Source organism: Salvia splendens, chromosome 1 (assembly GCF_004379255.2).
Source record: "Salvia splendens isolate huo1 chromosome 1, SspV2, whole genome shotgun sequence".
Classification (NCBI taxonomy): Eukaryota; Viridiplantae; Streptophyta; class Magnoliopsida; order Lamiales; family Lamiaceae; genus Salvia; species Salvia splendens.
In genome coordinates, this window is record NC_056032.1 from 44,890,522 (window position 1) to 44,902,366 (window position 11,845).

Below are 11,845 nucleotides of genomic sequence, written 5' to 3' on the forward strand. Positions count from 1 at the left end.
GCAAATAAAGATGACTATTTTTTTTTCTCTCAATTCGCTAATTAAAATTGTTGGGAGGTTGCCGATTGAATAATTTGATGGTGTGAGACATTTTGACATTAGTCCAACGATCACTTATTGAATAATTAGAAAGATTGAATTGTAATTTGGAACTCAACAAAATTGAAATTACTATAATTACAAAAAGTGATATATCAGAAAACAAAGAGATTTAACTGATATAATTAGGTAAAAGATCGCAATGAAAATCACGTTACTTAGCTCTATATACACTCCAAACATGGTAAAAACTGTGAATTTTCTCAGACAGAAAATTACACAAAAACAGTGTCAGAGATTATTATGTCAAACCTAAGCATCATTCATCATCAAAGAGAAAATCAGCAGGTTTGATTCTTGCAACATATCCATATTTGGAAGTGCTATACTTCTTCTGCACACCACTGAGCTTCCCGGTCCCCGACTTCCGATGGAAACTCACCATCCGCGCTGCGCATTCCCTGCAAAAACACGAAGAATATCAGTTTGATTCGTCGTTGCATAGGCTCATCATCGCGTTTTCTTGAGCCTTACATGAGCTGTTCTTGCGTGTAACTCGCGTGCACTTCGCTCGTCTTGCTCCACTGCTTGCATCCACGGAGAGTGCATTGAGCAGTGAAGACGGCAGCAGCTGCTAGCATCGAAGGAGGGAAGCACAGCATCTCGTACTCAACAAGACACAGCTCGATTATGAAGAAGGACAGCAGCTCCATCTACAGCAACAACAAGTCAAGAATCATCCATTTTGATCAAATATTTCAAGAAACTAACCTTGTTATCGGATTGGGCGGCTTTCAGGCAGCGCTTCATGAACACGTAGGGCGTTGGCAACGACATATTGAACTGCAACGTATTGACCATCAACTTCTCCTGCACATATTTGATGATGCAATCAGTATAAAAAAACAGTTAAAAAGTTGTGAAAAAAGTTGACCATACCATGTCTAGGACTTCTTTCCTGCAGTAAGCTTTGTCGGATATCAGAACAAGATCCTCGACAACGGGGACAGAGACTTCCTCGTATTTGCAAGCAATGAGCATCGCAGTCACACCAACCAGCTGCAGTTTCTTCCTCACCACTTGCTGGAGGGCTAAGAATCTATCGATGAGATTCACAGTAAGGTACAGCGTCTCGTCCATCAATTCGAACTTGTAATGCACCTACAGAATATCGATGAGAAGCTGCAATTGCATTTACATTACACTCTTCAAATTTTCACACAGTCTACGCTTTTTACCTCAATCAGCCAGTCGATGAGGATACCTCTCATTCGTTCATTGATATCAGATTGATGTACCATATAGTTCGGAAGGACACTCTGCAAGAAGGTTTTATACAGTTAAAAACACAAAACGGGAGACAGGTATCGATGATTATCACACGAGGTTAGGCAAGAAGTGAGCAATTTTATGGACAATCAGATAGGTGACGATGATCATCAGACGAGGCGAGTCTAAAAGTGAGTAAAATGATAATTTTTGCAAGTTCTTGTGACAAGAAACGCGAATTTGGAGTAGTCGAGCAAATTAAGAGATAAGATGCTTCACCTCCATCTTTCTATAGTAAGTGTATAGATCATCAATGTATTCAGTAACTGCAAGTGGATTTTTCTTATCGCAGCTATCTATATCGATAACTGGCTCCTCATCCTCACCATCGATGTCTTCCATTTCCACTTCTGCATCCTACATTTGACTAACAAGTTCAAGAAACTGCAACAAAAGTGGTGCTGAAATACGCAGATATTCAGCAAGAAAAACGAAGTACCATTCGATCAATCTCTTCCAGCATAGCCTCTGTATGCTGCACAAACATTGGCACATCATGATCATCCGCATTCTTGTAGTCATCATCATCATCATCTGCATCAATAATGATGCAGTCGTAGGCCTGGTTCGCGACTGAAGTAGCTAGATGAACTGGTGGCTTGACTTTCTGATTCAACACAGGATTCAACCAACCTTAATGAAATCTCAATTCAATCACATTATTCTACCTAATCTCAATTGGTGGAAGTTTCTTCCTAAAACATCACATTATTCAAGTCTGAATTATTAAAAAGTCTACTTTCTTCCTAAAACTAACCTAATTGATGAATGATGCTTTTCCTAAAACAACACATTATTCAAGATCACCTTCTTAAAATCCTAATTCAAGACTAATGTGTTCAAACCTCTATTTTCTTCATAAATTCATAAAAGGAAAAAACAAACCTCAAGTGAGGAATGCTGCTCTTTTCCAGCCAATCCAGAAGCAAACTTCCTAAAACAACACAACACATTACGATGTCGAAAAATGTACTTATCCAGCTCACCAAAACATTGTCAACAACCATCAAAAGAGCTCAAGATAAAGATTCAAGAACTAAGAAAATCAACAAACCTCGTAACAGGACAATGCACTGGACCGACACAGTTCTTATCACCAGCCTCGTTTTTCCTGACCAAGACCAATCCTACATTCACTCAATACAAGACCAACACATATTCTAAACAGAAACACAATAAAACACCTTCTTAATCATCAAATAAAAAATAACGAAAAATCATACTCTCTTAAAACCCCTCTTTTGTGAACAGCACAAGGGTAAGGCTGAGCTCCAATTATGTTTCTATTGATAGCACTCAAAGCCCTTCTGTTATTCCCCAAACCAACTGCAGATTTTCCAACTCCAGCCTTCAACCCCCCTATAAATAAAATACAAATTCATCATTTTCTTTCAAAGATTCAACCTTTTCTCAAGTTAAAGTAATCCCAAACAAGAATTACAAAAGATTGAATTCCACATTTCATTTTAGCTACGATTTTTTCGAATTTCACACTACCTTGAGCGTTTGAAGAAGGCTTGATCACGCCCGGGAAGTTCTCATCCGATCCCATCTTGTTCATCTTTTCTTCTTCAAATGCAGCTACTGAAAAAGGAAAAAAGAAAAGAAAAAAAAGGATCCAATCATCAACCCATAAAAAATTAAGTAAAAAATCTACCAAGATTCAAAAATCAAGATTCAAGACTAAATCAAAAAAATTTTAAAAAAAACAAGAAAAAAAGTTTCACCTCCAAATCAATTTATCCGCAGAAAAATCGCTACCAACACTCAACAAATTCGAGAGACAGAGAGAGAGAAACTGACTAAAAACGTCAAAAGAATCCCATTAAATTCGATCAATTGAGACAAAATCTCTCTCTCTTTCTCTACACAGTGCGTGTGCTGTGTGTGAAATCTGCGCTTCTTGTTCAATTCAATCGAAGAAAATGTCAATTGAGAGGATTTGGAGAGAACGTAAACAGCGGATTTATGTCTGCTTGTACGGTCTTTATTGTTTGTTTTTCCTTTATTTGTTCTTTTTTTTTTGTTCATAATTTTTGAAAACAACGGCTAGTGAATTATAGCCGTTGATGTCCCATGTGCACTTTTTCGAATCATTTTTTTCAAGTTTTTTTACCACTTAATTCTTCATTAATTATTACGCAAATGGTAATTAATTAATTAATTAATTAATTCCATTCTTCACATACATTACATAACATACAAATCTAATATTACAGATAGATTATCGTGTTTCAGTAAATTGAGATAAAATCATCAATGGAAATATTTGGTATTTTGAGCGGTCGATGAACATATTTTCTTTTCTGTAATATTTGCATATGATGTCTTTGCGTATCAGAGTATCGAGGAAAATATTTTGTACTATGATAGAATGGTTTCATGATATCTTTTCTCGAGTTGATTGAAGTATTTTCTTTTTGCAGGTTTGTATTATTGTAAGCTAAACTTATTTTTTTTACCTTGTATAAGATCAAACCAAAATTCCATAATCTCAAACTTTTGCATGATACAAGATTCATGGCTAACGAATTGGGACAAGGCCAAAATCAAGCGATTTATGCAAATATGTAGCAAGATTTGTTGGGGATGTATGTATAGTTTTGTTATGATAATCAAATGTGACATATACTACTTACTAAAATAAATAGTGTATTGATTAGTAGAGTTGGATGTACTTTGAGTGAGGATGCAAATTTAGATACCAATAATTTGTGATTTTCCATGTGAACTTGCGTGAAGATTTAGGTAAATCAAATAATTGCTACTCTATTATTTATGTTTTACATTCAATCATTGTTGAAAAATCAATAATAGGTTTGTCGTAAACACTATAAAAGGAAAAGGACGCGATTATCAACATATCGTGGTTGATGTTGCAAAAAAAATTAATAGCAGGAACATCGAAAAAACGCTAGCAAATGACGACAAACATTTTGCAATCGGTAAATTTGTCAGTAATCGTTATGTTTCTAAGTGAAAATCAGTTAAACCTGTCGATTTTGAACCTAAAAAACTGAATAGCCGATTCTGGTTCAAAACCAAAACCACAAAGAAAGTTATTAGTCCGATTATAGTTCCATCCCGTCCTATTATACTCCCTCCATCCCATAGAATAGAAATGTCATTTGAGATCGGCATAAATTTTAATGTATAATTGGTAAAGTAAGAGAAAAGGAGAAAAACTGAAAAAAATAGTTGAAATTGTTAGTGGATTATTGGGCTCATAAATGATAAAGGAAAAAGAAGAAGAAAAATGTTTCCATAAATGGATATGAACTATTTTTATGGGACGAACGAAAAAAGAAATATGATCTATTTTTATGGGACGGAGGGAGTATGATATTGACTCGCTTGGATGATAGAATTGAAAATTATTCAATTGTTCCATTAAATGAAACATCTCTTAATTACAATAGCTCATGGCCTCAACACTAAGCCACTTTTAGCATCCTCATTATTGTGTTATTAGTATTTATTTCATTCTTATCATTCAATCAAGGCGATTGACTGTACAAGACATACAAAAGACAATATAATTTCTGTAGAATAATGACACAAAGTTGTACTACAAATTATTCATAATTAACATTTTGTCTAGAATATAAGCCATAGCTAAGTTTTAGACCTTTTGGTCTTCTATGACTACTGACAACTGAAAAAACAAATTTTCTTATAGTCCTTTATTTTTTGCATATGGCACACTGCACCTAAAGATACCTGTCCTAAATTCTCTCTTCCTTAATTAATTTTGCACAAGACCCAACATAAAATTATTGTATATTTCAAATTTCGAGTTAATTAAATTAATTTATCTGCATATACCCAACGGGTCCTATCCTCGGTGTTAAAAAATACAACGGCCAATGAATAAGAAGAACTGTGAAGATTCAAGAACCGGTGATTTTTGTTTTTGGTTGATTTGGTTTGTCTCTGATTTTCTAGATTGTTGCAGAAAAGAGAGTAAAAGTGGAAAAAATAAAGGGACTTTTTCGAGAATCTTTCATTAACATTACCACTATCAAAATGAAATTCACACACCTTTTTTATAGTGAAGCTTTATGATTAAGAAATAAGAATATTGTCGTTGGTGACGCTCCATTATTGAAATTCAATTTGTGATTATAATATAAACGTAACTTAACTAGTTGTACAAACATTTTCCCGCGATCGAACCTCAGTAATAATAGTAGAAAAGGAAAAATATGTACAATATTTAAGTGATTATAATTAGCTCAACATAGCATATAGTATTATTTTCGAACCATTAAGTTGCAAAATTTGTTTGTACTAACCATGAATATCAATTACTCCCTCCGTCCGCTATTAATTATCACTTTTACCATTTTTATCATTTTTATCCGTCCCCAATTAATTCAATCCAACCGTTGTAATTTATTAATGTCACAAGAGTTGAAGGTCTGTTAACGACAACACGGATAGAGTCCGATTTCCATTACATAACAGAAAAAAAACTATTCCATGACTACCATCTCTTAATAGTTTTCAACCTTCCTCAAACAGTTGCAAGAACCATTCTCTTCCCCTTCACATCATTGGCCTCACGTTGAGACGAGAGGCGAGCTTCTGCCCGAGAGACTTGTCAGCCTGCAGTTGAGACGAGCAACAGTGAGTTCCTGCTCTATGTTGAGCACAAAGGTAACAGTATAATGAGATGAAGAGGCACGCACCTGATTCCAGTACGAAACCCAGATGCTTCGGATTTCGTGGGTGAGACGGGGGTCAGACAAGGCGTCAACCCACCTTTTGATGAATCTCTCTTGCCTGGAGGAGAAATGGTGAATTAGGAAATGACCTCTCATGTACATGCTATGCCTTTTGAGTTTAAAAGAGGGGAGGAAGTGATATATATATATACCTTTCTGGTGTGAAGGAACGGTATCTGTCACCGGGTTGTTTGAAGTTGTTTTCCTTCGCAATGCAGACCTGAATTGTAAATAAAGCATTATTATAAGATTACGAAAGAAGTGCCACTGAACGAAACACTTCTAAATGAATAGTGGCGCTGCAGATATGGACAACAAAGTACTAAGGCTTATTTAATCTCTACAAGTTTTTCGTTAAAAATTTCACGTGCAAATGGCTTCCGACGACACAGGCACATTAACTCTCTACTTTTAGAAGCTGAACTTCAAACCAAGCCCACAGCCAAATAGGTCTAACAAAGAGGATTAAAGCCAAACAGCAGAATTAGATGTTTACCCTGTCACGCTTTCCTGTCAACACCACAGGAGGGATGGGGTACGTCTCAGCATGACGGGTTGGATCATACCTGGATGGGAAATAGTTCACCTGGAAAGAGCAGAACCATCTAAATAAAGCATGAAGAAAAATGCAGAAGAATTCAAATCCCAAATAACTTGTAACAAGCAAAGAATAAGAAAGGAATAGAGAAGCCTACAATATCTTATGTGAATGAAGACATTGTAGACTCGGTTTATTTAACTGTGTAATGATGTTATGTGGAGAAATGACATTGAGTAAATGCCTATGAGAGATGCTTTTAAGAACTCTTGAAGTCCCTTTTTTGTGTCGCAGATAGTATATAGAAGTAAAATACCTCCTCGTCCCTATGCATGAAGTTCATGAAACCTTCATGGTGGTTGTTGTGATGGGCACTCTTGGGAGCATTTGCTGGGAGCTGCAGATAGTTTGGTCCAAGACGGTGTCTCTGAGTGTCAGAATAGGAAAAGATACGGGTTTGGAGCAGCTTGTCATCCGAATAGTGGATCCCAGGGACAACCAGAGAAGGGCAGAATGCAAGTTGTTCATTCTCAGCAAAGAAGTTGTCAATGTTCTTATTCAACACCAAACGGCCAACAGGTTGCAGGGGAATGATGTATTCGGGCCAAGTCTTTGTAACATCAACTGGGTCAAAGTCGAACCTATCTTCGATATCAGGATCTATGGTCTGAATAAAAAGTTTCCACTCGGGGTAGTTTCCTGCTGCAATCGAGTCATAAAGATCCTGTGTCGCATGGCTGTGATTGGTGCCTCCAACTTTGACAGCCTCGTCCTCCAACAGAGACTTCACTCCACAAGTGGGCTTCCAATGGAACTTCACATAATTTACTTTCCCGGCTTTGTTGATCAGAGTGTAGGTATTCACACCCGAGCCTTCCATATGCCTGTAATCTTGTGGAATACCAATATCATCGAAGAGGAACGTGAACATATGCAGACTCTCGGGATGGTGAGAAAAGAAGTCCAAGATTCTCCAGTTCTCCTGAATGTGGGACTTTGGATTGGGTTTCAATGCATGAACCATATCAGGGAATTTCATTCCGTCCCGAATAAAGAAGACAGGGAAGTTGTTTCCCACCATATCGAAGTTCCCCTACACAATTAAAAAAAGAAAACGGACAAAATTATGTAACTAAGCCATAAAACAACAAATTTTTCGCTTCTTTCTTCTGCAATTAAGAAAACCACAATTGAAAAATCATAGTAAATACTTACAATAAGCAAAAAATGCATAAAACTGATAATAGAACTCATTTGTAAGAATGGGAACCTTCTAATACGAAAAACAAACTGAGCAATAAGTGAACATCTTTACCTCTCTTGTGTAGAACTTCACGGCAAATCCTCGGGGGTCCCTAAGAGTTTCAGGGCTGCCACGCTCATGGATAACAGTGGAGAAACGGACAATAACAGGTGTTTGAACTCCCGGGGACCTAAGGAAATCAGCACAGGTAAGGTGTGTGATATCATGCGTGACCTCGAAAAAGCCCTTGGCACTGGCACCTCTGGCATGGACAACACGTTCCGGGATCCTTTCGCGATCGAAGTTAGCAAGTTTCTCCACCAAATGGTAATCTTCAAGTAGGATTGGACCTGTCATAGAGACAATATTCATCACTACCCTTTTCCATCTCTCCAAGCACAAAATTTCTTCAAAGCACACACACAAACACACTGTTTTCATATCCTAATCTAAAACCTAGAAAACTATATCCTGGAACAAAACAACAACACGGCGATTGAAAATCATCACCATCCAAACAAACACACTTCCACTTTTTCAATTCCTTGATCTAAAAACCTAGAAAAATGAATCCAGTAACAAAACAACAACAAATCGATCGATAATCTCATGCATCTCAGTTCGATTGCAAAAGGGGGAAACAATAAGAATATACCTCTAGTTCCAACAGTCAAAGAGTTGTTGTTGTTCCAAACTGGAGCTCCAGAATTCGTGGTCATAAAAGGTGAATTGAAAGCACTCGACGGACGGTACTGAACACATCATCACCAAATAGTCAAACATCAATACACACAACACATCCGGAGCTAAACCTCAAGCAATTCAATCAACTTTTTTCTCAAAAAACATCGCCAGAATCAAAACAAACACGAAATCAATTCATACAAGTGTGTCGAAAGAGATGGAGCAGATTGAAAATCAAGCAAACAAGTCACCTAAATTTGATAAAAAAAAACCTACCAACACGTAGCCTCGAAATCATCGATATAAAAAACTCGACGCAGTAATTCAATCAAACAACACGAGGATTGGTGGATTACCACCAAATCAATCAAAACTCACAAATTCGTACCTTGTAAGGATCCATTTCTACAGAAGGAAGGAAGAGAGAGGAGAGCTTTATTCGAAAATAGGAGTTTAGCGGTTTTAAAATAGGAAAATGAGATTATTTATAGTTATATGCGCATAGTGGTAGGGACATAATTTCATTATTCTACTATTTTATTTAGTTTTTATATTTGTCTTCTTTAGTTTTCGTGGCTCGCATTTCTATTTTCCATAGTTGGAAATATTATCCTTTTCAAATAGGATTAATCGTAAATAAATGTTAGTATGACCAAATTTTGGTTTTATTTTTTAAATTTTAAAATATTAAATTTGAATATGTTTACAGTACTTATTTTGCAATACAAAAATTGATCACATACAAAAATGTATTATTATTTTTTTTGTAAAATGGACGATATCATTAATAATAACACATCGTTTAATTTTAACGTTTATATATGCATTTTTTATTGCTATATTAAATGGGACTGTCATTTATAAACTAAAATTTTATAATTTTTTTGATTGATTTTAAAGTTACAGAATATACTAACTAAAATTTATAAATTTTTAATATTATTGCTATGTTACTTTTTCTTTCGGATTAGGTTAGTCCATCGTGTATAGTCATTATTAAATCAACAATCAGATTAATTCTTCATACGTAGGTAGTTTAATGGATAGAGTTTCACATATTTTCTATTGAAAGGTTAATGTCACCAATAATATTTTAAGAGCTTAATTGCCACCTAAAACTCCATTACACTCTCATTAATTTAAATTGTCACGATTGAGAATGTATTTAATTTGAGTCGATTTTAATCGTCTTATTTTAACCGTACCTAATTATTGTAAGTACTATATCAAAATAGATTGTTATTCCGAGATATCATAGGCAAAGCAAATTCTAATTTCTTTTTAGTTGCAAAATGTTTTTATGTGGCAAATACTTTGACGTATAAATATAAAATACTAAGAGCATCCACAACCGTGCTCTTGTCAGCGGCACGATTGTGGGCCCGGGCGGTACTATTCATGCCTGCTCTCTGGCAAGAGCACAACACCCACAATTGTGCTCTTCCACAAGGACGAGCACAATTAATTTAAAATTCAATTAAACAATAACATTTCCATAATATTAAAATTCATTTAAAAATCACAATAAATATTACAAATGACAAATAAAATTAAACATTACATAATTAAAATCCTAAAAATGAAAAATTACATAATTAAAATCCTAAAAATTAAAAATTACATAATTAAAATCCTAAAAATTAAAAAAACCACTACTCGTTGCCGAATTTCGCCCACATGTGGTTGATTAGGTCTTCTTGTAGTTGATTGTGGATTCGAGTATCGCGCATTGTGTGTCTTGTCTCGATCCTCTGGTCAACCGTCGTATGCTCGCCTCGGCGTAGGGGAGACCTCGCTGTTGAGCTTCCGGCTTCGTCCTCGTCGTAGAAGCTAGCCGCTCTCGGCCCTTCGTCGGCTATAATCATGTTGTGTAATATAATACACGTGAACATGATGTCGGCGATATGAATGAGAGATGAATTGATGTGATAAATGAGTGATGAATGTGTGTATTTATAGATGATTTTGGGAAAAAAAATAAAAAAAATAAAAAAAAATCAGAAAAAATGGGAAAAAACGGCCATATTTTTGGGATTTGGAAAATAATTTTTTTATTTTTTAGCATTATTTATAATTAAATACCGATTAAAAAAAAATTGAATGCAACGGCTACGCCGTTGCCCAATCCTGTGCCGTCACGTGTGCGTCCCCTGACACGGACGTGCTCGATACATCGAGCAGCGCCGTGCCGGCGGCGCGAGCGCAGCGGCGGCGGATGACGTCCGTGCCAGCAGCGCGGACGGCGGTGACGACGGACGCCACCGCTGCGCATGCTCTAATGTTGATGAAATAAATGAGGAGTAATTAAATGAGGATGTGATGAAGTCGAATTAGTTGTTCCTTATCCAAGGTTTTGGAGTTTATCTCTTGGTATAATGTCGACACGTGGCATATGCCTAGAAATGTGTGTTCCAGATAAAAACATTATTTAATTTGGGCTGAAATTGGGCGTATTCATATTGGTTGGGCCCACAACATTTTGTACTTGGGTAACTTGTTTGGAAATTTCTGAATTTTTTTCAACGATTTTGCATCAATTACTTCTATTAGTTTATTCTAATATTGCACTTATATTATTGATTTGTTTTAGTTTTACAATCAATCAAGCCGATACTAACATAACATAATGGCTTATTTACTAACCACTATCAGGTATCAATTAAAAGGACGTCATATTATTTGGAATATATTTGCAGAAAATTGAAGAGTGAAACCCTTTTGTAACTTTTAATAAAATAATTTATACCATAATTTAACATTTTAGGCTCATTTTCTAATTGGTGGATTTCTCTCACCAACTACCGTATTTGACGAAAAAACATTGTCAATATATAGGGAAATGATAATACCTACGTACTACCTACATATCCACTTTCTTTTATCTATTTTTGTTGTTATTTTGCTTATAAGTAATCTCATTTAATAACTTTGAAGTTGAAGATATTCATGGTGTGAAACCAAAAATATTCCTTTCTAACAAAAGTATATTGAATTGTTTTTAGAATTTTGTTTATGGGTTGGTTGTCAAATTGTACACAGCAATAAAAATAGCCACATGAAAATTAGATTTCCAAAAAATTATTTTGGCAATTTCTTCAACTACCGACCACAAATTTAAATTATTTTCTCTCCTCCAAGACTTTATTCGTAATTTTCTACAATAACTCGAATAAAATGAAACAAGATAGTACTTACATGATTTTCCAAATAAGTGCTTTCACTTCAAAAGGCTATCACTATATAAGAGTTTTCACTTCAAAATTGTGCATAAATGTAACCCAAAGG

The 11,845-nt window shown here is 35.5% G+C and overlaps 2 protein-coding genes across 2 annotated transcripts; both read right to left on the minus strand.

The window, feature by feature from the left end:
* Positions 1-192: 192 nt before the first annotated feature.
* LOC121754979 (cyclin-B2-3-like) lies at positions 193-3,333 on the minus strand. The gene is made up of 12 exons (XM_042150269.1): positions 3,096-3,333; positions 2,866-2,952; positions 2,592-2,727; positions 2,423-2,479; positions 2,254-2,302; positions 1,808-1,975; positions 1,588-1,725; positions 1,278-1,358; positions 979-1,200; positions 811-909; positions 574-752; positions 193-500 (listed from the first exon to the last, which is right to left on the minus strand). Exons 2-12 carry the CDS (start codon positions 2,927-2,929, stop codon positions 359-361), a joined length of 1,335 nt encoding a protein of 444 aa, XP_042006203.1. The 5' UTR covers positions 2,930-2,952; positions 3,096-3,333; the 3' UTR covers positions 193-358.
* A 2,410-nt stretch (positions 3,334-5,743) lies between these two features.
* Positions 5,744-9,060, minus strand: LOC121755011 (catalase-like). The gene is made up of 8 exons (XM_042150300.1): positions 8,949-9,060; positions 8,532-8,628; positions 7,949-8,226; positions 6,950-7,726; positions 6,592-6,681; positions 6,248-6,315; positions 6,060-6,153; positions 5,744-5,976 (listed from the first exon to the last, which is right to left on the minus strand). Exons 1-8 carry the CDS (start codon positions 8,961-8,963, stop codon positions 5,917-5,919), a joined length of 1,479 nt encoding a protein of 492 aa, XP_042006234.1. The 5' UTR covers positions 8,964-9,060; the 3' UTR covers positions 5,744-5,916.
* Positions 9,061-11,845: the final 2,785 nt, after the last annotated feature.

What these genes read in the sequence shown, in the direction of transcription:
- LOC121754979 (XM_042150269.1), bottom strand. Translation starts at nt 2,929, where the DNA reads ATGAACAAGATGGGATCGGATGAGAACTTCCCGGGCGTGATCAAGCCT. An exon ending in GTGCATTGTCCTGTTACGAG is followed by an intron (nt 2,303 to 2,422) that starts GTTTGTTGATTT and finishes GTGTTGTTTTAG; the next exon opens with GAAGTTTGCTTCTGGATTGG. An exon ending in TCATCGACTGGCTGATTGAG is followed by an intron (nt 1,201 to 1,277) that starts GTAAAAAGCGTA and finishes GATATTCTGTAG; the next exon opens with GTGCATTACAAGTTCGAATT.
- LOC121755011 (XM_042150300.1), bottom strand. An exon ending in TGAAGTTCTACACAAGAGAG is followed by an intron (nt 7,727 to 7,948) that starts GTAAAGATGTTC and finishes TTAATTGTGTAG; the next exon opens with GGGAACTTCGATATGGTGGG. An exon ending in GGGTTTCGTACTGGAATCAG is followed by an intron (nt 5,977 to 6,059) that starts GTGCGTGCCTCT and finishes TCTCAACTGCAG; the next exon opens with GCTGACAAGTCTCTCGGGCA.